This window comes from Lissotriton vulgaris, chromosome 3_1, assembly GCF_964263255.1.
Source record: "Lissotriton vulgaris chromosome 3_1, aLisVul1.2, whole genome shotgun sequence".
NCBI lineage: Eukaryota > Metazoa > Chordata > Amphibia > Caudata > Salamandridae > Lissotriton > Lissotriton vulgaris.
Genome location: NC_141689.1, coordinates 2,084,793,268 through 2,084,819,981, shown reverse-complemented (window position 1 = coordinate 2,084,819,981; position 26,714 = coordinate 2,084,793,268). Strand labels below are relative to the sequence as shown.

Genomic DNA, 26,714 nt, shown 5'->3' with positions numbered 1-26,714 from the left:
AGCTTCGAAGTGTAACAGCAAACAAATGATGATGGACGGAATGCTGACAATGCAAACATTCTCCCCCAGTTAAAAGATCTGGGTTAAATCCATCGTTCTTTTGCCCACTACGCCACCCCAGTTTAGAACCAGCCATATTCAAATCAGTCTTGATCCTGTGCCTCATGGGAACAGTCCAGACCGAACTGCCAGGCCAGGTCCTCCCTGGACTAGAAACGAGCATCCTGGGATGGTTTCAGGGTATGTCACCCTTTTTCAGCCAGGCTAGCTTGAATCCAGTGGCACAGTGAGCAAGGGACCCACGTCTGGGCATACCCATCCTACTTAGGGCGAAAAGTGTTACAGCAAACAAATGATGGACGGAGTACTGAGAATGCAAACATTCTCCCCCAGTCAAAAGATCTGGGTTAAATCTATTGTTCTTTTGCCCTCTACGCCACCCCAGTTTGGACCCAGCCATATGCAAATCAGTCTTGACCCTGTACCTTATGGGAACAGTCCAGACCGAACTGCCAGGGCAGGTCCTCCATGGACCAGAAACAAACATCTTTGGGACCGGTTTCAGGGTATGTTACCCTTTTTCAGCCAGTCTAGCTTAAATCCAGTGGCACACTGAGAAAGGGAGCCAAGTCTGGGCATACCCATCCCACTTAGGGCGAAAAGTGTTACAGCAAACAAATCATGGACGGAATGCTGACCATGCAAACATTCTGCCCCAGTCAAAAGTTCTGGGTTAAATCCCTCGTTCTTTTGCCCCCTACGCCACCCCAGTTTGTACCCAGCCATATGCAAATCAGTCTTGACCCTGTGCCTCATGGGAACAGTCCATACAACTGCCAGGCCAGGTCCTCCCTGGATCAGAAATAAGCATCCTGGGACGGTTTCAGGGTATGTCACCCTTCTTCAGCCAGGCTAGCTTGAATCCAGTGGCACAGTGAGCAAGGGACCCACGTCTGGGCATACCCACCCCACTTAGGGCGAAAAGTCGAAGTGTAGGTACATCCTGCAGTGCTTGCCCCGATTCTTGACCATCACCCCAGCCATCGAGAATATGCCCTAAGAACTGCAGGTGCTGCTTGAACAATTAACACTTCTCATGAGGCAGAGTGAGTTTCTGGAGGGTGGTGCAGTCTCTGGCATCCTCCCTTTTGGCGCAGGCATAAAACCAGCATATGCTCATTGTCTTTGAAGACATCTGGAAGGTCAACCAGGATCCTGTATATAGCATTTTAGAAAACCTCAGCTGCTGAGGAGCTGTGTGTCATACTTGGTAGGCCCTTTTCGGTGACAGCAGTTAAGGATTTCCAGTTAGTAGTATGTGTGGCTTACAAATCCATTGTCTCTTATATGCTGATGACTTAGTCATTATGCATCTGATAGTAATAGATCTTCAGAAGAAGTTAGCAACCTTTGACAATTCTCACACAAAGAAAACACTAATAATTAATATGGAAAAAACAAAGTTATGGTGTTTGGGAAAGGAAACTTGAATTATGCATGCATTTAGGGAAAATAGAAGTAGTAAACAAGTATAAATATTTAGGGACGTTGTTTGGGAAGAATTTGCTGTGGAATTACCATCTTGGGGGCAGATGTAGCAAGTATTTTTGCATTCGCAAACGGGCAGATTCACAGAATCTGCCCGTTTGCGAACGCAAAAATTGCATTTCCAATGCAGCAAACCTAATTTTCCGATTTGGTAACCTGTTACCAAATAGCAAAATGGGTTTGTGATTCGGTATTAGGAAGGGGCGTGTTTAGGGCGTCCCTTCCTAATACTGAATCACATCGGTATATATTAATGTTTTGTGACCCCATTTGTGGTGGCAAAACATTCGCATATTACCACCTACTTCAAGTAGGTGGTAACCCATTTGCGAATGGGAAGGGACCCCTTCCTCTTTGTGAATGTTTGTAAAACCATTTTTAAGAGCAGGCATTGGTCCCATGGAACACTGCCTGCTCTTTAAAAATGAAAAGAAAACCTTTCCTTTTTTGTTTTGTAAAGCATCTCGTTTTACTTTAAGGAACACAGGGATGCTTTACAAAAAAAAAGATTGCTTTATTTAAAAGCAGTCACTGACATGGTGGTCTGCTGATCTCAGCAGGTCACCATCCCCGTGATTTTTAGGTCTCGCTTGACCCAGCACATGCGCTGATCTGGCGATACTTATAGTGAGGGCTTAGAAAAATGCTACCATGTCCGGCCAACAGCTTGCGTGCATGTGCAACGGCGCACGCTTAGGAGCCGAGGCCCCATATGACGCATCGCTCGCCGTGCTTGATCGCAATCACTTTCACTCTTTCGGCCAATGCTTGTTTGAGTTCTCATGTTACAGATGACTGTGCAAGAGAGCGTGACCATTTCTTGATACATCCAGGCTGAAAGCGGTTGCTTTAGGTGCTCAATGTTAAAACGCACCCTCAAACCCCCTGCCCTCCATCAGCCATCACATGCTTCACACATTGAGCAAGTTGACCTGCACAGTACGGAAGCAACATCGCGCGCACACCACTCGACATCACGCCCGCACCAAACAGGCATGCTCTGCTTATCTATCTGGATATTGGCATCTGCCCCATATCACCTTTCTTGGTCTCTAGTCTTGTAACGCACCCCCTCCTATCCAGCAGCTCCTCCCCCGCCGCGTCTCGCGTTAATTGGAAACATATATTTCCTTTCGCCGAGGTGGGCGCTCACGCGCGCACATCTTTCAAAGCCTTGTTTGTTAATATAGCACACGGTGCTTCAATTTTGCAGAGAGTTAGCACTGTAAATAATAGGTTTTATTACTCACACAGTGGTTTTCATTTTATCATCCTACGAAGACTGAAAAGCGTTGTTTATCTTCTATAATTTTTAAATCTTTGAACTTCATGTTGCCTTCTTCCACAGAAGGAATGTTAATCCAGACTGTTAATTAACTTAATGTCAGTTTTTTCTGCCCTATGTATCGTTTTCAGTAGCTTACTGTGGAGATTTAGGTGTAACCTTCTAATCACTAGTGCTGGTAAAACAGCTGCTAGTTATGCACAGGATGCCTAGAGTAGCATGTAACGTGGAAGGCACAAGTTTTAAACTCTGGATCAAATATATGCTTTTTTTGTCCAAGAGTGATCAAATGAGTGACGTTAAGTTTGGTTTTAATATTCTCAGTAAGCAACAGAGATGATTGTTTCTGTTGCTCAAGTTTAGTATTAATAGAAATATCTGCTTAAGCCTATACATTACACTACATATACTGTGCATCCAGGAGACATTATTTTTCTTCCTGCCCTGAAGTTGATGGAGCACAACACTTACCTGGTTCCACCAAGAATAATATTTTTAGACTGAGGGACTGGGTGATGCAAAGGATGTCTGTTGAGAACTCTGCCCTCCGCTTTCTTCTTCTGTAGTATACTGGCCAATCACTATGCAGTAATGTAAGAAAACGTAACTACCCAAAATAATATTTAGAAAGGCTGTTGATTGATCAGCAGTTACTGAAAGTACTCCATGCATTCTTCATACACACATTAAGGTAACATCCTAACTTTCACTCTCCAGCCTTCCTTATTTCATTTTTTATGGTGGCAGGCATAAGTGGCCTGTGGGAACCTCTTTCAAGAGCCAATTGTATTTTTACAGTCGTTGCTGAGGACTGTCAGAACCTGGCCCACTAAAGGCACATGGTTCTGACCATCAAAACATTGTGTCTAAAACATTTCGGTGGACAGTTGGGTTGGAGTAGCCTTTTTGATGCACCAATTAAAACCCTCTTGGTTTTCTGTCTTTTAAAGACTATCTTTATTGACATTTTTGAAAATACCTTTACAAACATTTGGTGTGGTACCAATACATCACATACATTGCCTAAACAAGACAATTAAAACACAACATTGAAACTCAGTTTCTGCATGACATGGCCTTTATTTAGAAATGTTACTTCATTTTAACATATTTTTAAAGCGTTGTATCCCCATTAGTAAAATTCACCTCCACTTATCCAACTGTTCCCCAGGGGCAACGTGGAAAAAAACCTTCCATTAATTTCTCTATTAAACCAATCCGTGATAGTTTATACTCTAGAAAATTCACAGCTTGACTACTGGACTGCTTTGTACTCGATCCTCGGTTTTTACCTATGAAATCAAATGAGAACAAAAGCCTCAAATTTAGTTAGGCATTTGAGAAGAGTTGTCAAATTTAAATATTCTGCTTTACCTGCTGTACAACTCTGCCCCTAAATAACTACAGCACAAGTTAAAATGCTGCCTTCCCTTTTAACATTCTGTTAATCCAAAACGAATCTTGTTATCATCCTAAAGTCTGCTTACAAAAACAAAGGGAACACAGACTTCTTGCAGGCCCAACTTTCTTATTGAACACCCTACCCAAAGACATCCATACTGCCCCTACCCTTTTCAGAGCCTTGCTACATAACACTTTATTTGTATTCCTTTTCCTAGACAAAGGCACCCGTTTCTAACATAAGTTACACCCACAACATTTCATTAAGAGATTTCATGTACCTAGCCAGGCCTCACCTGTCGATTATCAGGACCATTTCTTTCCCCATGGGAAGCTATGCTCACTCTAGCATCTGGTATCTCATTCAATCATGAATAACTGAAAGAAAATTAGCAATGTGCCCGGTCTCGTTAGTGCCCAAAACCAGTTACATTTTAAAGTACACGCTTTACAAACCAGTTAGCATGAACATTTTATACAGCCTAAATGTATTTGGTTTATAACTGGTTGGTGATTTATTAATCTGACCCTTGTAGGTCTTGCTCCAAAAATAACTGCAGAAGCTATACCGCCTTACTGAAATTATTCATCTCTGCATTGTTGCTGTTGTAAAGCGCTCTGCTGGTCATAGAGTCTGTTCATAAATAAATACATTTTAAGTAAAATCACAGGGACTTTAAAAATATCGTCTTTTTTACTGGAGCAGAAGAACGGAGCCAACTTATTGCTATCCAAAGTCTCTAAGCCTTAAAAAAACAATACCATAAATACTCTTGATTTACCTACTTCCAAACATTAGCAGTATTTTAGTTTGAAAAATGCAGCTTCTGTCATTTCATGCCGTCACGAATCAGATACAAAAATATTGGAAAAATAAGAACATCAAGAAGTAGTTCTCTGTCGCTTTAAGTAGCTTCAAAGCCTCTTGTATTCATCATCATGTGAGTATCCCCAAATATAATTTGTAAACCATATATTTAGCCTTGCCTTCCCCAAAATTAACACACCTCCCATTTCCCCAAAACTTTAATTGGGTCTAAAATATATGCATTTTCAGTCTGTCGGAGCTTCTGGAATTAGCTCAGTATGGCATTTTATTTAGTCAGAGTGCTAAGATTTACCTTATAAATTGCTTCACTGCAGTCAGCCAATCAATCCCTCTCCTCTCAAGTCTAAAAGAGGAGAGATCAGATAGACAGTGCTGCAGGTTGACAGATCAACCTTCATTAGCAGTGGTGGTGGGTTAAGTTAAAAAAAAAAACAAGAAAACTATTTCACTGGCCTCTTCAACTGCAGCACAGGTAAGAAGAGACTCTGCTGGTCTCAGCGGCCACCAATAATTTTTTAGGTCTCGCCTGACCCAGCGCACAATGAGATATGGGGTACACTCATCTCACATCCGCACAGGAAGCAAAAATCCATGCTCCTGACACATGGACAGGAAAGCGATACATTCTAATGGGTCACACTTGTGACAAGTGACGCTGTGTGTTATACACACATTTTAGGGGGTCTGACAGGAGATGAAATGTGAACTCCTCCCACAGACACACAGAACAGACCACTGTTGCAGACTTAAAACCTGCACTGCTGGGCGATTTTCTGCCAGTTTACCCGCTAGGTTACCTCACAGAGTCTGAAGGCTTGAGCACAAAGGCACGTTTGACATCAGAGAGGATGCTGGGAGTCCATCGACCTTTTTGGTTGATTTCCATGTGAAGGCGATCCATTTACAAGCTTTGGCATACCCAATAGGTCTCGCCTTTGGGACCTCATAAATGTTTAGTCATGCAACAGTTGATGTTGTTGCACCAAGGATATTGTGCTGCATAACTAAATACTTATGAAGTCCCAAAAGCGAGACCTATTGGCTATGCCAATGCTTGTTGCAATTCCTGGGGGGTCGCAAATTGCGACCTACCTCATTAATATTCATGAGGTAGGTAATTCGCGACCTCCTAGAAATCGCAAAAGGTGTACTATACACCTTCATGCTTGGAATTTTGCGATTCCCTAATTGCGAATCCTTGTGATTCGCAATTAGGGAATAGCAAATAACTATCTTGATACATCTGGGCCGTAGTATTTGAAAAGCAAGAGCACTTTCGTCTGGGAGTGGGCTTGAAACATTTATTAGAACATTGGAATGTTGGGAGCTCCATTGAAAACAATGGAGTGCTCTGGGCTTATAATGGCTGGTATAAGCCTGAATCTCCAACATTCCAATGTTTCTCAAGTATGCCAATACATACTTTGTTCACAGCTCTGGCTGTGAACAAAGGCTTCAGGGAACCTGAGGGGATTCCAATCCCCTCACGCTCCCAAAAGGCTTTGTGTTTTTTTTGTTAGAACATTCTGTCCTCTAGTGACAGAATGTTCTAATAGCCTTATAGCCCTTCGTAGATGGGCTATACAGCTATTAAAGTCCCTCTCCTTTGTTAAAGGCCCTCGCCTCAGGGCCTTTAACGCTGGAGAGGGCCTTTAATAGCGGGTATAGCCCTCTACGGTGGGTGATAAGGCTATAGTAAAGGATATAATGTTCCATCTCTAAGCCTGGTTTTAGCAGCTTACACCCCCATGATGCACCCAAAATTTCAATATGGCGCAGAACTATTATATGTAAGCAATAAATATGATTGGGTTTATGAAGATGGTAAAAAAAAATCGGCAATGATCCAGGCTATAAGAATTGAAGCTGACTTAACAGCTTGAGGTTACTTAACCTCTGCTGATGTAATAAGATTCTGGATTTGGATGGGAAATAGTGTGAACCAAAAAATGGCAAAACTCTGCCAAAATTACATTTTACACAGTCAACTAAAATTGGAACAAGAAGACAGGCGTATATTATAAGATATTTGTAGTAGGTTGTCAATAGAATTGGTGAACACAAACTTACAAGTGAGTGTATTCAGATCTGAGCTTCGATTAGTAACCTTAGTAACCAAAACATGTACCAGGGAAAATGTTTGAGGTATTTGAGATGTTGTGGCAGAGCTGAGAGTTTTTCCATATTCTGTTTCTTTACACAATGTAGCCTTTCGACAAGTAGTGCTAAAATTTAACATTGGGCTGAAACCTTTTCTTTTGTGTGGTGAAGAATACAATTCAAGGTAGAAATAAAAAAAATGCACATGTGGTCTAAACATAAGGGTCACTCTCGTCATGTTTGGAGAGATTGTCTGTGGTTATTGCCAGTATAGAACATATTTTTAGGGCAAATTCTCCATAAGTATGGAATTCCAGCTCGAAGAAAAGCCGTGAATCTTTTTGTAGATAGGAGGTATTTACCTATGCAATAGGAAGGTTTTTATTATCTATAAATTACCTTTTAAATACATTTTAACTGTTTCATTGGCTTTAGTATGCTTAATATATTGTGTATGAATGTTTCTGCTTTAAAGGCTATGGTCTGAATGACAGTAAGTAGGGCCCTTTACCTTTTATCCTTCAGTTTTTTTTAATTTCTGCAGTTCTTGTGGTACCTCTTTCCTGATATGGAGAGGTTTGCTCATAAGAGTCTGTAGTGGTCTCGTCCAGGATCTGCCGCCCATCCGTGCTTTGGGCACCTTGGGAATGGACAGGAGCCCCGTGCCGGAAGGGAGCGGGACGGCTCGTAAGGTGTCAGCAGTCCTTTCAGAGGGAGGGGAGACCTCCCATTGATAATCCGATGGCAAGTACATAGTGCTTTAAAATCTACCCTGCTTCTAACCGGAAGCCAGTGCAGGGACCGGAGAGCCGCTGTAGAGGCAGCTCATCTGGGTAGTCTGAGCACTAGTCGGGCAGCAGCGTTCTGTAAGACCTGTAAGCGGCTCAGATTCTTCTCCAAAGTCCCTAAATAGAGAAGGTTGCCATAGTCCATCTTAGATGTGACTAGTGTACCAGGGTTTGACAGGCTTTAATCGGTAAGAACTTCAATACCTTCCTGAGGCTTTTGAGTGTCCCGAAGCATGATCCAACCACCCGATTAATCTGAGGGCCAAAGGTCAAGTCGGTATCAAACCAGATACCCAGGTTCTTTGCTTTTTGGCAAGGGGTAGGTGTTGGACCTAGGCATGGCGGCCACCATGCCGACGTCCACGCCGCCTTGTCTCCCCCCACGACCAGCACCTTGGTCTTGCCTCCGTTGAGCTTGAAGCAATTGGTGGACATCCAGGCAGCTAGGTCTTGCATGCATGCTCTGAAGATGTCCGCCGAGAGACCGGGCGCACGCGACAGGGAGATGACCAGCTGCGTGTCGTCAGCGTATGACACCATGCGGAGGCCGTGACTCTCTACTATGGTGGCAACCGGGGCAACATAAAGATTGAAGAGAGTTGGACTCTGGGACGAGCCCTGCGGCACCCCCTGGTCCAAAGAAACTCGCTCCGAGTAGTAGTCACCTTGCCTCACTTGGAAGCCTCGGCCAGCTAGAAATGAGTGGATCCATTTCAACGCTGCCCCTCTCACCCCTCCTTTGCTCAGACACTGTAGCAAGATGGAATGTGCTACAGTGTCGAACGCAGCGCTGAGGTCTAAGAGAATTAAGGCCATGGTTTGGCCCTCGTCAGCACCCTGCCTGAGTGTTTCAGTAGCCCTGAGAAGGGCAGACTCCGTGGAGTGACGAGGCCGAAACCCGAATTGGGTAGGATGAAGATGGTTGTTCTCCTCCACAAATTTCATTAGCTGTTTGTTTACCACCTTCTCCGCTACCGTAGAAAAATAAGGCAGCAGGGAAATGGGACGCAAGTTGTCCAGCTTCTCAAAGCTTATATTGGGCTTCTTGCGGAGGGGGAGCACCACAGCCTGTTTCCAGTCCTCTGGTATGGAGCTGGTCCGGAAAGAGACATCCAGCAGGTGCCTAATGTAGGGTTCAACTGTCTTCAGGCTGTCCCCCAACCTTTTTGGGGAGGCGGGATCACGAGGGGAGCCTGATTTCACCGATCTACATATTTTAACTAGATCCTCGGGTGTGGGGGTAGTGAAATTGAGTAGCAGGTTTTGACCAACTTCTCTCTTACTGAGTCTGCTGGCTCTTCCACTACTGGTGGTATAGCGGGAAAAGCAGAATAAATCTTAGACACTTTGTCCCCAAAGTAGTTGGCAATGCGATTGCATGCTGCTACCGAGTGATCTTCGGCTAGAGAGGAGGTTTTCGGGATGGCCAGGGATTTATATATGCTAAATAATTCCCTAGCAGAGTTCTCTGCCCCCTGGATTCTGTCTGCGTAATATGTGGCTTTCTCTATCCGGATCTTATTATGATAGACGAGTCTCTTAGCGAGATAGCCCTCTTTCAACTGGTCGTCATATGCCACTCTCCACTGTCTTTCTGCTCGTTTACAGTCCTTTTTGGCACAGCGCAGCGCCTCGTTGAACCAAGGAGCAGATCTTTGTCTGCGGGCTCCCATTATTGACCGGCCCAGTGGGGCCGTACAGTCCAGGGCAGCCGTGATGCGGTCGTTGAGCAATTTATTTGCCGTAACCACGTCATTGCCTCCTGGGGGCCCCTCCGCGGTCAGAGCCTTGTTAAACTCTGGCAGGGAGAATCTTGCCCACCTGCGTCGAGGATAATTAAGTGGGGTGGGGGCAGTGGCTTTGTGTTTGGGCAGATAGATTACAAATGGAACAAAAAAATGATCGGTCCAGGGCAGGGGCACTGGGGGAGCAACTGAGACATCCTCTCAGTTGGCAAATATTGGATCTAACAGATGCCCGTGATTGTGTGTAGGGAGCTGCCCCTTTAGCTCTAGCTGTAGGGTGTGGAGTTCTTGACGGAACTCCATTACTCCTTTATTTGATAAATCTTCCCAGTGTGTATTTAGGTCTCCAAGTAACAGAAACTTATCCCTCCTCATCGCTGTTTCTGTGACACACTCTAAAAGATTGCCTTTAAACCTGGACATAGGTCCTGGTGGACGATAGATTAAGAGTCCCTTTACAGTCGTGCTCCCATCGATCTTTATGGTGAAGACACCCGCCTCGCATCCCGCCAGAAGAACTGGTTCCAGTTTACAGGCCCATTGCTCTTTGAAGCCAATCGCTATTCCTCCCCCTCTGCCTTCAGGTCTATCCAGACGCACCATCTGGTAATCATCTGGTAATGCCTGGATAATATTGGGATCAGAGTTGGCATCCAACCAAGTTTCTGTGATGAACAACAGATCTGGTTGTTTATCCGTAAGGAGATCATATACATCGTGCTTGTGACAGCTAAGCGACCTCACATTGATCAGACCGCAGGACAGCAAGGAGCAGCTAGCCCTGGAGTCTGCTAACACTGTGTTGAAACGGAATTGGCAGTGTCTACACCCTTCGTTCTCCCCGACCCTTATACTATGGTGGCCAAGAATACATGCATAGGAGGAAAGACTTACTAAATCACTCCTGCTCCATGTGATTCGACTGTCAGGACCAGGGGTCGTGGCCCTGGGCCGTGTCCGGTCGCGGACGGGCGCAGACGGGCTTGGCTTAGGCGCGGCTTCGGCGCGCCCGCTGCACCAGCCCGCTGCGCCGTCTGGCCGTGATACACATTATATAGGGCCTACATATATTAGACCTAGTTAATTGGTCTAAGTGCAGTCAGAGGTTACTAGGCTGCATTTGTCATTTGGAGTGTTTTACCTCTTAAAAATGGAGATGTATTAAATGGGCATGTGAAAAAATGTTCTTCTCATGTCCATTCAATACTGCTCCATTATTTGCACAGATACTAGAACCGGACATGATTCTTCCTTGGTGTGTCTCGGGGGCCAGACAGTTGAAGTCGACTTCAACACATTCCTTTTGAGTTATTCAGATCTTTTGGGTTGAGGTAGGCGGGGTTCTTTCTAACGTTTTGGTGTGGAATGAGGTCAACAAGAAGGTTATGATTTATCGTCATCCGATACCTTGGAGCTTTTATCAGTTTGACTTTCTGCTTGTTAGGCACGATAGTGCTCAGTCGTGGCATGCCTCTGACACTCTGGTGCTTGACAGATGCATTCTGGTGATTGATATGCAAAAGCAAGTGTCCAATAAACAATGTGAGGCTAAAAACCTTTTGAGAACAAAATGTTAATTGCAGTTCAAGGGACGTCATAAGCCAACCTTGACTCCAGCATGTCCAACAGTTCATCACTAAACATGAGTCAAGCAATGTAAATTTCAAGATTGTGCATGCAAGGAAACAATAAAGCATTAGTATAATTGTTATGTCATCCGAGAGAAACATTCTTCTCACCAAAGATTCAACTTTGAAACACAGTTTGAGAACAGAACACTATGGACATCCTCATTAATATCACAGTAAAGGAATGTCAAACTCTGACAAATACTGTTTTATGATTTAATAAAATAATCCTGCTGTATGCTCAATTACTGTACTGGTGCAGGCATGTGATCTTAACAAGATGGGGTCGTTCAGGTTTTTTAAATGTGGTCTAGATGTTCACAGATTAAGGTAGCTTTCTTGATGCACTGGTTTACAAAACTTGTGGTTTATCTCCCTAAGCTCGGGGACCATGGATGCATTAATTAAACTCTAGGTGAATGCCTCATTTCTTACTGCCTTTGTCATGTATGAAGTATTGTTGCATCCTGCTGCATGCTTATTGTTGTCTGGTGCCAAGTCTTCCTATATTAACTTTTGTTGCTGAGGTCAGCAATCATTGTAATGCTATAGATTGCAACTATTATTCCCTTGCTATATACATCACCAATGAAATGGTTTACAAATACAAACAGATAGAAACTAGGACAGGAGACACTGTGACACCCTAGAGAAGGATGTAATGCGAGTATGGGGAATGGAAACCTCCTGGGCTGCCAATGTTATTTGACATTATCATCAAGATATGATGCAGGTCTGAATTGTCTCTTTTCTGCTACCAGGATGACGGCCATCAAGCATGCACTACAAAGAGACATCTTCACTCCCAATGATGAGCGGCTCCTGAGCATTGTCAATGTCTGCAAAGCAGGCAAGAAAAAGAAAAACTGCTTCTTGTGCGCCACAGGTAATGATGGGCATATTCAAATGGAGGCTACTTGACATCAAATTTGAAATGACAGATATTTGTAGTGAAGGCCTTCACTGATCTGTTTGCCTTCACCTTCACACGTTCTTATACTATATGTAGATACTTATGAATGTTTCTTACAAATTTATTTACATGCTCAGTTTATTCAAATGATTTGTATCGCACACTGTTAACTAAATTACCTTGGGATTTAGGCTCCTTTTCATTAATTTGCTGCATTACTGCCTACTCTTCAACAGACCGCATAGTTATATATGTCGCCTTAACAAGGCCTAATTGAGATTTGAATGACAATATTTATTTCCACATTGCATGCAAACTTTTCATAGATACGGTGAGGAGCCATATATTACTTGTCTTGCCCACTTCATCATATGAGCCTTTGCACTCTGGAGGAGTAAGAAGTGCTCATCAAATGTAGGGCCTATTGATGAGGATTCATAGGCCCCATAGTAGCTCCTGTTGTATTTTGATCATGGTATGAATAGGATCCATTCTCCCTCTTTTACCCTAGCAAATCTGACCCAGAAAATTGAGTCCATGCAGGCTTCACAAAATGGAAATACTCCATAGCCTTCTGATAACCCCAACCCTAGTATTACAGGAAGCTAAACGGCTTTACCCTTTTAGGGAGAAGATTGAAATCTCTCCTTGTGTCCTGGTAATCTGCTTCTCAACCCACCCGTCAATGTTTGGGTAGGTCACTGTTGCACTTGAGCTTCATTCTGAAGCTCCTTTGTTTTTATAGCCCTTTGCTGTCTCTCTGCCATGGGTCTCTGTGTTCTAGGATTAGCAAATGGACACCCACAACTTGATTTTGCAGTGTAGTGGTTGCCTTTCATGAGGGCCAGAGCTGCCAGCAGATATTTCACTTTTTAGTGAAACAAGGGGACCCGAAAGTTGGCTGAGGAACACGGGTATCAAGCTTATATTACAAACAACAAAGGTCCTTAGCACTTGAGAAGTCAAGGAAATAATAGAATATAGACCGTGATAGGTAGCTATATTACTCCTATGTCCAGACGGACCAGGATTTTATTTTATAGTAAATCACAAAAATTTAGAACAAAAGATATTCGAACATCGGTTAGTAGTAGGGCACAGTCCTGTACCGTACCTGGGAGGAAAGTACAGGGGAAGAAACACATACAACATGCAAAGGTTACAGGCAAAGGCAGAGCAAAATTGGCTACTTTCAAGTCAGTGTTTCAATTTAGAAGTATTGCCAAAGTGCTGGTCATAACAGAATTATACACAATGTTAAGTTGTGTGGGGACTAGAAGATGTCGACGTTTCGATCCTTTGCTCTAAATAACCTGGGACCATCATCAGGACTGACAATATTTCCATTTACCTGGTATTTAACAGTTTCAAACCGCCCACTAGGGGGGCAGTATGATCCTGGTTTCTCAGTGATCTGGAAACAGCTGGGCGTGTGCTTTTTAAAAAAGAACAAGAAGTCTCAGGTGGATTTCTGTCGGAGCACGTCCATTGTGTGCTGGGCGAGTCCGGACCAGCCGGTTCGTGTCTCAGGGTAATAAACGCGCTCAGGGGTCGCTAGTTATAATAGTGGATACTGCAACGATCTGCAAGTGTCTCTCCGTTGGTAATTAATCCCAAGTGTCCTCTGCCGGATCGCAGCCACCAATGCGAACCCTTTTTTGTTAGCTTTTAGGACTCTCTCTCCCTAAACATGCTGAAATTGGCTTGCACCTAATTGGCACACTTAATTTGCTTGCAAGTCCCTAGTAAAGTGATGCTACAGGTACCTAGAGCCTGTAAATTAAATGCTACTAGTGGGCCTACAGCACTGATTGGTGCGCCTGCATAAGTAGCCTTTTCAGACCTGTACCAGGCCTGTCATTTCAGCCTGTGTATGCAGTTTAAAATGCTGTTTTGACCTTGCAAAATAAACCTTTCGCCAGACCTAAACCTTCCTTTTGAGGTCGAGCCTAGCGCAGCGCGCATGTGCATCTCTAGGAGATGGCCTCTTGGAATCACTCGAGACTTTCAGAAAACTCTTGCGTGTGGCTTTAGATTTTCCACACATTGTATTGGCCTTTGCGTGTGGCTTTCAAAAATGAAAGCACGCAATTGGCCAAAGGCGGGTGCATGTCCCGCCTTTTCTCTAAACGTTGACTCCCATGGCCTTTGGGTCTCGGGAGCGAGCAGCGGCGTACCTGGATCAGGTTCCTAATTGAACAGAACACGCTACCGTGCTTTTTTCTTCAAAAGCTTTTTTTGTTTATTTTCGCTTTTGAGCTAACATACGCTTCCTGCTCACAGACGCATTCCTAGGGTGCCTGTTTGCCTCACTTCCCCCTCCCGCGATGGCTTTACAGGTAACAAACACACACATATTTGTATTTCTTTGTTTATCAGACGAGTTCAGAGGGCAGGAAACACTTGCGCAGTCCACGACAGCTCCTTGCAGTAGCCAAGTGTTTTCTGGCAATAGAAAGGTAAATGTTTAAATCGCATGTGGTGTCTGAGCTATTCCCCAATGTTGCAGAGCGACCGGTGAGACATGGTGGATGCACCGGGCGGAAGGGCGGCGCGACCTTCGGTTAATGGCAAGGCAAATGGTGAGCAACTTTTAATAGACAGTAAAAAGCGCGTTAAATCAACAGGACGAGAACTTCACCCAGCTGTGAAGCAGAACGTTACTCAGTGCTCTTCTGCACGGAGTGTCTGCAAACACTGGGCAGGGGAGTCGTAGTAGCTGTGACAGTAGCACAGCCTTGACTGCAAACCAGGACATCTTAATCGCTGCGGCTCATGGCAACACCCAAGCTTCTCCCTTCGCCTCTCCTGTGAGGCTTGTGTGCCCGAGAACTTTCCTGGCAAATGTTAATTTCTCGCAGCGCCTGTGCAACCAAACCAACAATGCTGCCCAATTAAATACAGCCAAAAACATGCTGACATCGAAACCTGTCAGCCAAATGATTGTAATAAAATCTATATATATTAATTAACCATCACACATTTTGAATATAACATTATGGGTACTTCCTATTAGGCAACTGTGCATAAAACATGCATAGAAACCTTTCTTAGTTTTAATAAAGATCATAGAAAAATAGGATTGTTATAGGTGCATAGAAAAGTTACTATTGGGTTTGAGGTCTCGCCTTTGGGACCTTATAAGTATTTAGTTATGCAGCACAATGTCCTTGGTGCAACAGCATCAATGTTGCTTGGCTAAACACTTATACGGTCCCAAAGGCGAGACCTATTGGCTATGCCAATGCTTGTTAATACATATGTCACCTCTAGGGTAGGTCCTAAGCGTCCATAGGATAGGGTGAATTGTATTTAAAAAGTTGGGCATGAACTTCTAAGTTTTACACTTCGTAGTGGTGAAAAACCCCTATATTTGTTTTTACATTACTGCAATGTCTACCTCTCCCAAAGGATAACATTGGGTTACGGTATTACATTTAATAAGTGATAACTTTTGTGGGATGACACTCAAATTATTGCTTACCTTCAGGAAGAATGTCGGTCTGTGCCTGATAACCTTAGGAACTGCATATCAGAAATGGTGCACTGGTTCTCATTCAATTCACTAAAATTAAACTGTGATAAAACAGGAAGTGCTGATCTTCGGGCTGGTGCCCAGCAGCTCTAGGACTGATTCCTATTCCAGCCAAGGCAGCAAAGAGTCTGGGGATGTCCCTTGAAAACCAGTTATTTATTAAGACACAGGTCTCAAAAGTCAGTGTGACTTGTTTACATTATCTGCTGCTGTTACGCAAATGTTTACCCTTTTTTCCGCTAGACCATTGTAAGCTAGTTGTTCATTCTGTCTACAGTAGACTGTTGTAATGCGTATGTTGGGCTTCTTATTATCACTGTTACGAGCAGACTCCAACTTGTTCCATATAATGCCGCCAGATTTGCTACTTTTTATTTATTTATTTAGAGAGTTTTATATAACGCGATGGTGACCCTTGGGTATCGGAGCGCTTCACATTTACATGAGGTAGGTTCGAGCTACATCTTAAAAGGCATGACAATTCAATGATATGAGGTAGGTTAGGTATAAAGCTATATAGTACACGTTTCACAATGGTATATGGTAGGTTCGGTATACATCTATAACATATTAGCATAGATAAATACAATTACGTGGTATGTTTAGGCTACAACTTGATATAGGAAATGACATACATCTGTATAATTCTTGTAAATGTTTAACTTAAAGGTTACAATAAAAGTTATTGGAATTGTCTACTGTACTGTACCAGGTGTATTGGGACTCCAGTACCAATAGTATCTGAATTGTCTTTTTTTGTGCATTCTACATCCATAAGTCTGGATTAGTATAGTACCGACAAAGGTTATTCCCAGTATAGCAGGTGACTTTCTCTTTACTTTTATTTGTTGTTCTGTTTTGGAAACAGCTATATCACGGTGGTGATGACCTGTCTTGACTATGTAAGGAACTTACTCATTAGGAAGATCTTCGCTTCCCTCTTGAATGTTGCCGTGTTTGGAATTTTCCTAATATTTGAAGGGAGTGAGTTCCAAATTCTGGGGGCTGCTCCGGAGAAAGCTCTGGTATACGTTTTCTTCTTCCGGAAGATGGGTGGTCTCAGCAGCAGCTCCGTGGCACTCTTGGCTGGTCTGCATCCTCCAGATAGCTCAATCTTCTGGGCCAGGTATCTTGGTGTTTTGTAGTGGAGCACTTTGTGGGTGATACATGCCATTTTAAGTTGGATTCTGGCTTCGTATGGTAGCCAGTTTAACGATTTCAGGTATGGAGAGATATGATCGAATTTCCTCGATCCGGTTATGAGTCTTGCAGCTGCATTGAGGTATGTGTTTTGTGGTGTTGTGGAAATTTTTAGTAGACCTGCTAAGGTTGTGCATCCATATTCAATTCTTGAGATAACTAAGGATTGTACTGCCATTTTGAGATTCGCCGTAGAAAAGAATGGTTTCACTTTCCTAATGTAGTTCAGGTGAAAGGGGCACTTTTTGATTTGATGTGGGCTTTCATGTCTAGGTTCTTATCCAGCGTGATTCCTAGTGATTGCGCTGAGTCCACTAGAGTAGGGGTGCAGTTTTGTGCTGTGATCAGTTTGGTCCATTCCTTCACTTCTGTGTGGTGAAATGAATAGGAATTCAGTTTTTGTGCATTTAGCTTCAGATGATTGCTAGTTAACCAGCATGGTGACACTTTTAGGGCCTCATTCATTAACTTGATGTCTTCAAGGGACGCAATCTTGATGTATATCTGCGTATCGTCCTCATACATGTGATAGGATATATTTGCGTTTGGGAGAATTTCTGTAAGAGGCTCGACATGCAGGTTGAAAAGTGATGGAGATAGTGTAGATCCTTGAGGGACTCCAATTGAATTAGGACATGATGGGGATAGCGTCTGGTTGACCAGAAATCTTCTCATCTACGATGGCTGCACCGGCAAACAATACTAAAAAGAGTCATAAAAGCTTTATGCGCTTGCCATAAAGCAAAGTTGGCAAGGGCTCAACTGATTTAAGAGCCCATATTACTTCTTATTGCCCTTCACAATCCCTGCGCTCATCTTCTGGAGTACTGCTCAAGTTTCACAAAATTAAAAGAGTTCGAATAAGTGGAAGATTTTCCTCGTATCTCTCTGCTAGGCAATGGAATGACCCCCCTTTTGGCATTAGGAATTAAGCTAATTACTTTGCCTTGAGGAAAAACATTGCAACATGGCTGTTTAACTAAAGGATGCTTTGATGTTATTGCCCATTTTTCTTGGGCAATCATTGAGCGTTACAAATGGCAGGTAGGTCAATAAATTAAAATAAATAAGTGACCCCTTGCATCATTAAAGTTTCTGCTTTACCTGTGTTGTGTATTTCCTAAAAATACATAGGATCTGCACATCTGTAGATAACCAACTAAGGGATTGGTGTCTGGACTGATTCCGGACACCCACAAAGGATATGTTACCCTATAGACCAGGTAGCTCACAGTGCCAACATAAGCCCCCTAACGTTACCAAGGAGCGAATAGTTTCTGGCAACCATGTAACTATACAACCCTTGACTCTTTAGGGATTGTGGAAACAGTACAGTACTTTTCACTCAGTCAATCGTGCTCACTTAGTCGCAGAGAGATACACAGAATAAACATCGGGGACGTTTTCAATAAGCATTTATTGAACCAGCTTCATTTTAGTATAAAACATGTGTGCTGCGACAATCGTTAGACAAAAGCAAATGTAAAAGATTGCAAGCACCAACAGAGTAACTAGAAGGAGGAATTCTACCATGGTGCTGAAACAGTGAATAAATGGAGGCAATTAAAATTATCAGTAATCAAGTGTACTCCTACTATGTGAACCCTACCTAAATGTACCTAGCATGTATGTGGGCATTAAGCCAAGAATCCACTAAGAAAGAGCCAATGCCATTACCTGATGGGAGAGCATGAAGGACCCTGTCTTGGTCATGAGTTGGACACTCCACAAGGGATGTCAAACCGCTGCATGTTGAAGCTTCAGCATGCAGGACCGCAGTGTCTTGTGTCAGCGTGGAAGCTTCCCCTCTGGTTATCTAGTGAGGATGTGGCTCTTTTATACCACGAAGATAGCCTCTTGGTCCCTACCACAATCAATATGTTGTGGGTATGATTATGCAAATGAGCCTAAATCAATAATTGCAATTATGCAAAGTAGTTCTGTCGCCCTAGGATGAAGATGGTCATGACTTTCGTACAGAGTATGTTAATCCTGGTATGTATGTCAAATGCAGGGGATTTTACTAAGAACCCTCATGCATAATAAATAAGGCTAGTTTCAAGGAAACCAATTGACATTTTTTCAGCACATACCTGGGTAAAAGGTCAGTGCTAGAACCGTTATGCAGAGCAAGGTGGGACAAATGTAGGTAAAAGGTCGCTTTGCTTCTTAGGCCTAGGTTGGGAAACATAACAACTGGGGGAATTTTCAGGTGTCCTTGCCATAACGTCAGGAAGTGTGCACATCCTAGAATATTAGTGCTCATGCATGTTTTGTCTTTGAATGCTCAGTGGAGGTAAACAGGCCGTGCCTCAACATGTAGTATACTTCATCTTCGAAATTGACCAGGATTATTTGATTGAGCAAGGAACCAAATATGTATGTACTATAAATGATGAATGCAAAATAAATGTAAAAACGTTGTTATGTGTATGGGAATGTATGCATGTCTACATTACACACGTATATGTATCTGGATATGTAACTGTTGGGTCCATATGCATGCCTACTTCAGTATGAATTTAGGCTTTGTATGGGGTTGTATCTGCAAATGTGTTTGTGTGCATATGAAAAATGTGTGTGTGCGTATAAATATATATATATATATATATATATATATATATATATATATATATATATATATACACACACATACACACAGATATAAGGTTGATGCCAGAGTAATGCTGAATAAACAAGCTTACTAATGAACTGAAGGTTGATGCCAGAGTAATTCTGGCCTCGTCCCGAGACTCTGCCCCAGTAGACAATAAACAAAAACTGTAGACAAGTTCGAGACTTAAAATTGTTGAATATAATCATACTGAATACCTCATGCTAGCCCATATTGTTTAACCTAAGCAAATGTGTTGTACACTTGTTAATGTGCCTATTTTACATGTTAATAAAAATATTTGTTAAAAAAATAAAATGTAATAGACATATGGTATGTATATGACAATAAATGCATGTTTATGCATTTTATATATATATGCATTTCATAGTATGTCGAAAACATATATGTACATGAGTGTGTTGATTTTTGCTTCTTTGCATGATAATACATATACGTTAGAGTATATAAATATGCTTATATGGCTAGGTATTGGTACGTATGGATATTTTCTATGCTATCTTTAAAGGTATAACAATATATTTAGATTTTTTAAGTCTGTATATATTTAGGCATGAGGTGTATGTCTGGCTACATAAATATTACTCCATGTATGTGCGTGTGTGTGTGGATATGTGTGTGTGTGTGTGTGTATGTATATATATGTATATATATATATATATATATATATATATATATATATATATATATATATATATATATATATATACATATATATATATATATATATATACATATATATGTGTGTATGATTATGCCTTGTATAGAGATATGATTATGCCTTGTATAGAGATATAACCGTATAACGTTTTATATATATATATATATATATATATATATATATATATATATATATATATATATATATATATATTCTTTACCACACCAAACTTTAAATAAAAGACGGCGCTGACTCCGTGAATCTGAATCCAAACAATTTATTTAAATGATCAGTTTCTGCTTAGACGCGTTTCGGCGGCTTGCTCCCGCCTTGTTCTATATATATATATAGAAGTGAACATAAATGAACGTATTTAGATGTGTGTATGCCTGGATAAATCTATATTTAATTTTCATTTAAAAAAAATTAAAAACTTCCCCATGTACCTTTTTCGCCACTCTCATCCCAAACTCTTCTGACTACAGTGGACTCCCAAACATGATTTCCGAACTCATAGCACCTTCCATCCAATTCAACCAGCTAACAGGCGCACATGTCCACCATTCCCAATAAAATCTCAAGCCCTCCCTTTAACACCCTCTTCAACTAATCTATCATTCAAAACATGAAAGTAAATTGAATCAGATTTGAAGAGCACAAACTTAGCACAATTAATCCTACATGGAAAAATGAAGCATTTGTTACTAACTACCAGAATTTCCCTTTAACCTATCTTCTCGAATTGCATGCTACTCGCCACAAAGGGCTTAAACCTATCATCAGGGGTGGTAAACACTAAATAAATAAACTTTACAGTTACAATAAATGTAATATAAAGAGTGGAACTGCCTAGGTGACCTACATACATGTTATAATCCGCATCACCTTTCCATTGTAGTTTTGTTTAATTCTGTATGATCCCGTCAGTTCACCATATTGCATGCAGCGCATTATTTTTAATATGCCCCTGCTTCAATTCTTGGAGCTGGATCACTCTATATCAAACACCCCCAAAAAATCGACCCTGTGGAAAGTGTCTTATACTAAAGGTACTCACCGTTCATAAATATTGTGAGTTATGTGTTTATTAAAAAATACAAATCCACGTCGGTTGCAATTCAATATGGAAGCCTGATGACTTGGCCTGCGCAAAATATGAGCACCATTTGTCCGTGCGCTAATTACTGCTAACCCTGGGCTTGAAAATTAGCAGGTGTGCAACTTTGACCCGATTCCGATGTGCCCCTCGCCCCTCAGGACTAGAGGTGTGCACTCGTTCTAGGAGGGTGATGCAAAACAGCGCCGGGAGCAATTTGCCTTCATGATTAACGGCAGGTTTTATCTGCTGCCCGTCGTGGTAGCCTTCTCTAGCCTCTGAAATAATTTGGTCGCCATGTAATCCTGCTTCTGATAAAAACTAGAGTTTATGCTCAAATAGGACAGTTTGCGCCTGAAACGGGATTTGCGTATTATTGATGTCAATATAAGCATCCATTGGGCCAGTGCAAACATTCTTGTTGAAAGACAAAATGTCATTCCAAAGCTAAGACTTGTGTGTTTTTTCAGTTACAACAGAACGTCCGGTGCAAGTAAATGTAGTGAAAGTGAGGAAGTCCGACAAGGGGGATTCCTACAAAAGACAGACAGCATGGACCCTGCGAGACCTTGCTGTTGTGGATGCCAAGGACGCCATTAAAGTAAGTTAAGCTGTGCTCAGCGGTTGAGTTTTTTTGTGTGTTTTAAAAAAATATTTTTAGTTTTGAAGACCTGATTTAACAATGCATTTTGTTATCTTCTTGACTATTCCATTACGATACCATAACCATATCTACCTTCCACTCTGTCATTCCAACAGGAAGAACAAAAGCAAAGCAGGCATAAAACGGTGTCACTGTCATGACTTTAAACCAGATGTGTTTTCACTAAACACCTAAAATCCCCCAATGTCCAGCTTGCAGCTTGTTTAGTGGCAGGGCATTTAAGCAGTTGTGTAGCAACAATGGAAAAAGTCCAGCCTCCTCTCTTTCTCACAGGGATAGCAAGGTTGATACAGATAATACATTAGAACAGATATTAGTTGTTAATAATTTAGGCCCTCGTTACAATGGCGGTCGGCTGGACCGCTGACCGCCATCGTATCGGGCAGGTGACCGTCTGACAATGAGTACGCGGTCAGCTGCCCTATTATATTGGGACAGCCGTGCAGGTGCTTATAAAGTGCTCTTTTCTACTGCAGCTGGTGCTGCTGCCCAGGAATAGAGTTGCAGCTCAAGCTGCCGAAGAAAAAGGCACTTTGTGCACATCCATGCACCGTGTGCCAGGTGCCTGGCACACAGTGCATGGGTGGGTAGGGGGGCACTACATGTTCCCCCAGGGCCACTTAACAGTGGCATATGGGGACCTGCTTGGGGTCCCCAAAGTCCCTTTCAGTTTGCCTGTTCATGGCGGTCCCACCACCATGAACAAGCAGTCGGATAGGCATACCCTAATCCCTACGGCAGTGCCTGCCCAGTCATCACCTCCAATGTAGGGTTAGGAATCCAACCGCCGTCCCGACAGGAATCTTTGATCCTGTCGGAAGCAGTGGTCCTACCCCCGACCTCTGCGGTCTGACTGACTGCATTGTAATGCTGAGGTCGGGCCAATGCCCTGGAGAGCGGCGGACCGCCACCGACGGCCTGTCTGTGGCGGTCCTCCCCTCATTGCAATGAGTGCCTGTCCAGTGAGAACGCAAGTATCATGATTGCCTGAAAGATAGGCATACATACAGGGTGCCCTGAAGAAACAAGAGAACAATTGGACTATACTAGGACAGGAAAGGAGCAACGCCAAAGCAGGCATTATTGGACTCAGACACACCTGAGCGCTGACTGTCGTTAATAAGTACATCTGACACTTTCAGCAAATGTGTGATATATTCTTGTGCCCACAGAACCAAGATCTGAAAAATGTTTGACCATATTTAAGCTAAGTGACGCTGAAACGTGTAGACAACATGGATGAAGGGTGAGTAACCCTCTGTGCACTAATCTTGTGAATTTCACACAGAAAGAAAGATGCTGTAGTGATTACAATGTTAAAAGTTCAGTAGCCATGAGAGAGATAATATTAGTAATAGAGCCGGGGTTCTCAAAAGCATAATGAAAGGAGTCTGGTTATTCTTTATTGGGCATAAGACTTACGTAGAGCAATGATCCAATAAGACCCATTAAATGAGGGAATCAGTGACAATCGTCTCTCCATGCAACTTATGAGCAACAGGTTAGCATCATTAAGACAATGGCTGCCCGTTTAAAAGAATTTAGTCTGCAGAAAGTTTAATTTAGATCTTTTTGATTTTTGTGTATAGCCCCATTGTCCCACACATCAGGAAGGAACACTAAAATTAAACCTGACAAAAGGCATAAGAAACTTTCATGGGGAAAGACATGCCCAAGTCTAAGTTCTTGTCTCTCTCCAAAGTACCACATAGTACTGCTTGAACCCTCACAGTGGTATTAATACTAAATCTTTTATTCCACTGAGTTAAACATTGTCTGCACAACTAGAGCAGTACAACGCAGAGCAAACGCATTACCATCATCTGAACCTCTGATGACTTACAGTTCACCGGCTGAGTTCAAAGTCTCCTCATAGCCTCTTAAGAGAAGCTTTCATTGTATGAACTGGTGCGAGAAAGAGAAACTGTATGACTAAGTTAATTTATCCGAAACAGCACCCTTCCAAAGCCCACCTTCCTGCAGCATTGGCTCCGACTGTAAGAATATGGAGCATCAGTGTGGCCAGTCAAGGGGATGGAATTGGGGAAGTGATGCTAGAAAGGAAACCTGGAATAACAGACGAAATTGTTATAAATTTTTTGTTGATGGTCTGTTTAGTTTCCTTTTCCGATCTATTCTATAATGTTTACCTGCTTCCTTCTCTGCCCTGGGGTTAAAAATTAAGTTTTGTTATATGTTGTAGCTCACTTTTCTAGTACCTTTGGACGGCCCAATCTTTCCTGCTACCCGCTCCTTCATTTTTCTCCATTTTTGTTGTTCCATCTTCCCCAACTGTTATTGTATGATCATATGAGGTGAGAGTTGTTTTGCATCAGGGGAAGAAGGCGATGTCACTTGTAGCTTGGATGTTAGCAATTGTAATAAAGAGAATTGCTTACTTGCGTTTTGCCTCTATCTAAACGTAACGTAACGTAAATTGATACTTGTATAGCGCACTACTCACCCGCAAGGGTCTCAAGGCGCTTGTACGAATACCGCTGTGGAACCCATCCTGGCTTTCCCTGGAGGCGTCCACTCCTGGGCACCCACAAGGTGGAGGCCAGGTATCCTTAGCGTTGTGGGGGCCGTTGTGGAGATTAAGCAAGCTATTGCCCAGAGTTGCAGAGTGGGACTCTATTATTTGAATAGGCACCGAGGCAAGAATTATCAGGTCCGTGGAATTTTGAGCCCAAGACCCGCCGAGGCGGGGAATTGAACCCTTTTCCCGGGCTAGACCTCTGCATCAGGGTCTGCCGGTCTAACCATTGAGCCACACTTCTCCACACTTCTCTAAATCTTGTAAACTAAATTAATAGAAGATTGCAAATCTCTCAGTAGCTAACATCCAGTAGATCTGTACCTAAGGGTTCTGCAACTTTTGCTGATTTTGTTATGCTAATACAGATTCCTAGGGTTAACAGGTTCTCCTCTTCTAAGTTTTGTATCATATCAGTGAGTCGGTTGCTCCAAACCTGTTCTAATGAGTGTTGCTAGAGGTTCACTATAAATTTTCCAAAGTGTATTACAGCACTCCGTATAATGTTCTGTATGGCCTTTTCTATCTTGTGAATGACCATATAAATGAGCAGCTTGTTTACCCGATTCTGGCATGTCAGGGTGAAGATTGAAAAATTAGTCCATCATCCATAACCTTTAATTTTATTTTTGAAAGTATATGAATACTGAGATGCCATTTGTAAAATTACCTCTGTATGCACCCGCAATGAGCCCCGGAAGTAATGTGTAGCATAATGGATCATTTAGACTCTCAAGGTTTCATTTCTGTTGCCCCTTTATGGTGTTCAACCCATTTGTGCATTTCATATTGATCCAGCGTCCCTATGGAAAATCTGTCTCAAAAACACAACCCTACACCATGATACTCACCATTATTCATAAACACTTCACTAAGGCCCATAAGTAACAGAGACAGATATTGAGCAACTGAATCATGTGACCTAATTAATCGGAACTATTCACAAACTATATACATTTTATATACAACTGCAGCTTGTCAACATCATAATCATGAAAATAATAATGGAAACATTTAATTAAGCCACTTAGGTAATGGATCAACTAATGGTAACTAGACTAAGAATAAACAAGACCAGCTTGTCATTTCAAAATCTATTTTATTAATTTTATTTTTCAATCAACGAGCATTTTTAGAATATTAAAATCTTTTTATTAGCGTATTAGAAAGCATCATTTAATCAATTAAAGGCACATTAAACTGTCACTTCAAAACAGATCAGCTTACAGAGAATTAATGTAGAAAAGATCCCATTCCCTAAAGTCTATTTCCCTGACTAAACTTAATTAAACCTAAAGAAAAGTCATTAGTTCTATTATCCTTACGTGAGTCAAAGGTCCGACAGCATTTCATGCCATTCAGGATCCAGGAACGAGCAGTGAGCCCTCCTCCCAAGGGGTCAGGTTTTATACTTTTTCTCTAGCTAGAACTTACTAATCTACACTAAAAGAATACTATTTCACCGTCATTCAGCAATTCCATTGGTTGACAACTGTCAGTTCATGTGAGATCATCACCTTTCAATCCAAATTTGTGCCTTTCTAAAACGTATAACAGTTCGCTGCTTCCTCAGCTTGGCTGTTCTGCCGCTTCCTGTCCTTGAAGTTAAACAACACAGGGCACATCTTGCACAGTTCCATTTATTTGTTTACTGACGGACATCATTGTGGTGAAGGACTGGGTTCTGTAGGACCCAGCGGTGCCAGGGCACAACACCTGAAACCTTCGTGGGTAACCTGCTCCGGCGTACGAATCACAGAGACACGGGACACTTCCTTCGACGTCAAAGATTCAAGGTTTATTTGCTGCAGGGAACACAGAAGTCACGACAAGTACACCACGTGCAACTTGGGGAGACTGCTTCAAATTGGTTCTGTGGATCGCTCCTTTTATACAGTTTTTACCCATAGGACAACATTGGACACAAAAGTTTACAACCCGGTTCCCACCATTATCCCCCAGAGGGGTCGCTTTGGTCACTTTGAAACACATAAGGCCCGAAACATAAGTGCGGAAACATTTGGCGGTTCCCAACTGTAAAAACCATCTTCCCACCATTAGCAAATTCCAATCAGCAGTAAAATAGATCGAAATAGGAACAAGGACAGGTGTAGAGGAAGACGGAGACAGTGGGGAGATCGGAAAGGGTG

At 42.4% G+C, this 26,714-nt stretch overlaps 1 protein-coding gene across 9 annotated transcripts in view; it reads left to right on the top strand.

The window, feature by feature from the left end:
* The window catches only part of EXOC1 (exocyst complex component 1), a 332,741-nt gene that overhangs the window by 33,608 nt on the left and 272,419 nt on the right, over positions 1–26,714 (top strand). For 7 of the 9 annotated variants that reach the window (XM_086962628.1, XM_086962632.1, XM_086962625.1 and 4 more), the window contains exons 2-3: positions 12,086–12,210; positions 21,835–21,965. In XM_086962628.1, the coding sequence (XP_086818754.1) occupies positions 12,087–12,210; positions 21,835–21,965 (255 nt within the window). In that variant the 5' untranslated portion in view covers position 12,086. Of the gene's footprint in view, positions 1–10,922; positions 11,028–12,085; positions 12,211–21,834; positions 21,966–26,714 lie in introns of all 9 variants that reach the window. The other 2 variants (XM_086962630.1, XM_086962624.1) reach the window with 1 other exon arrangement.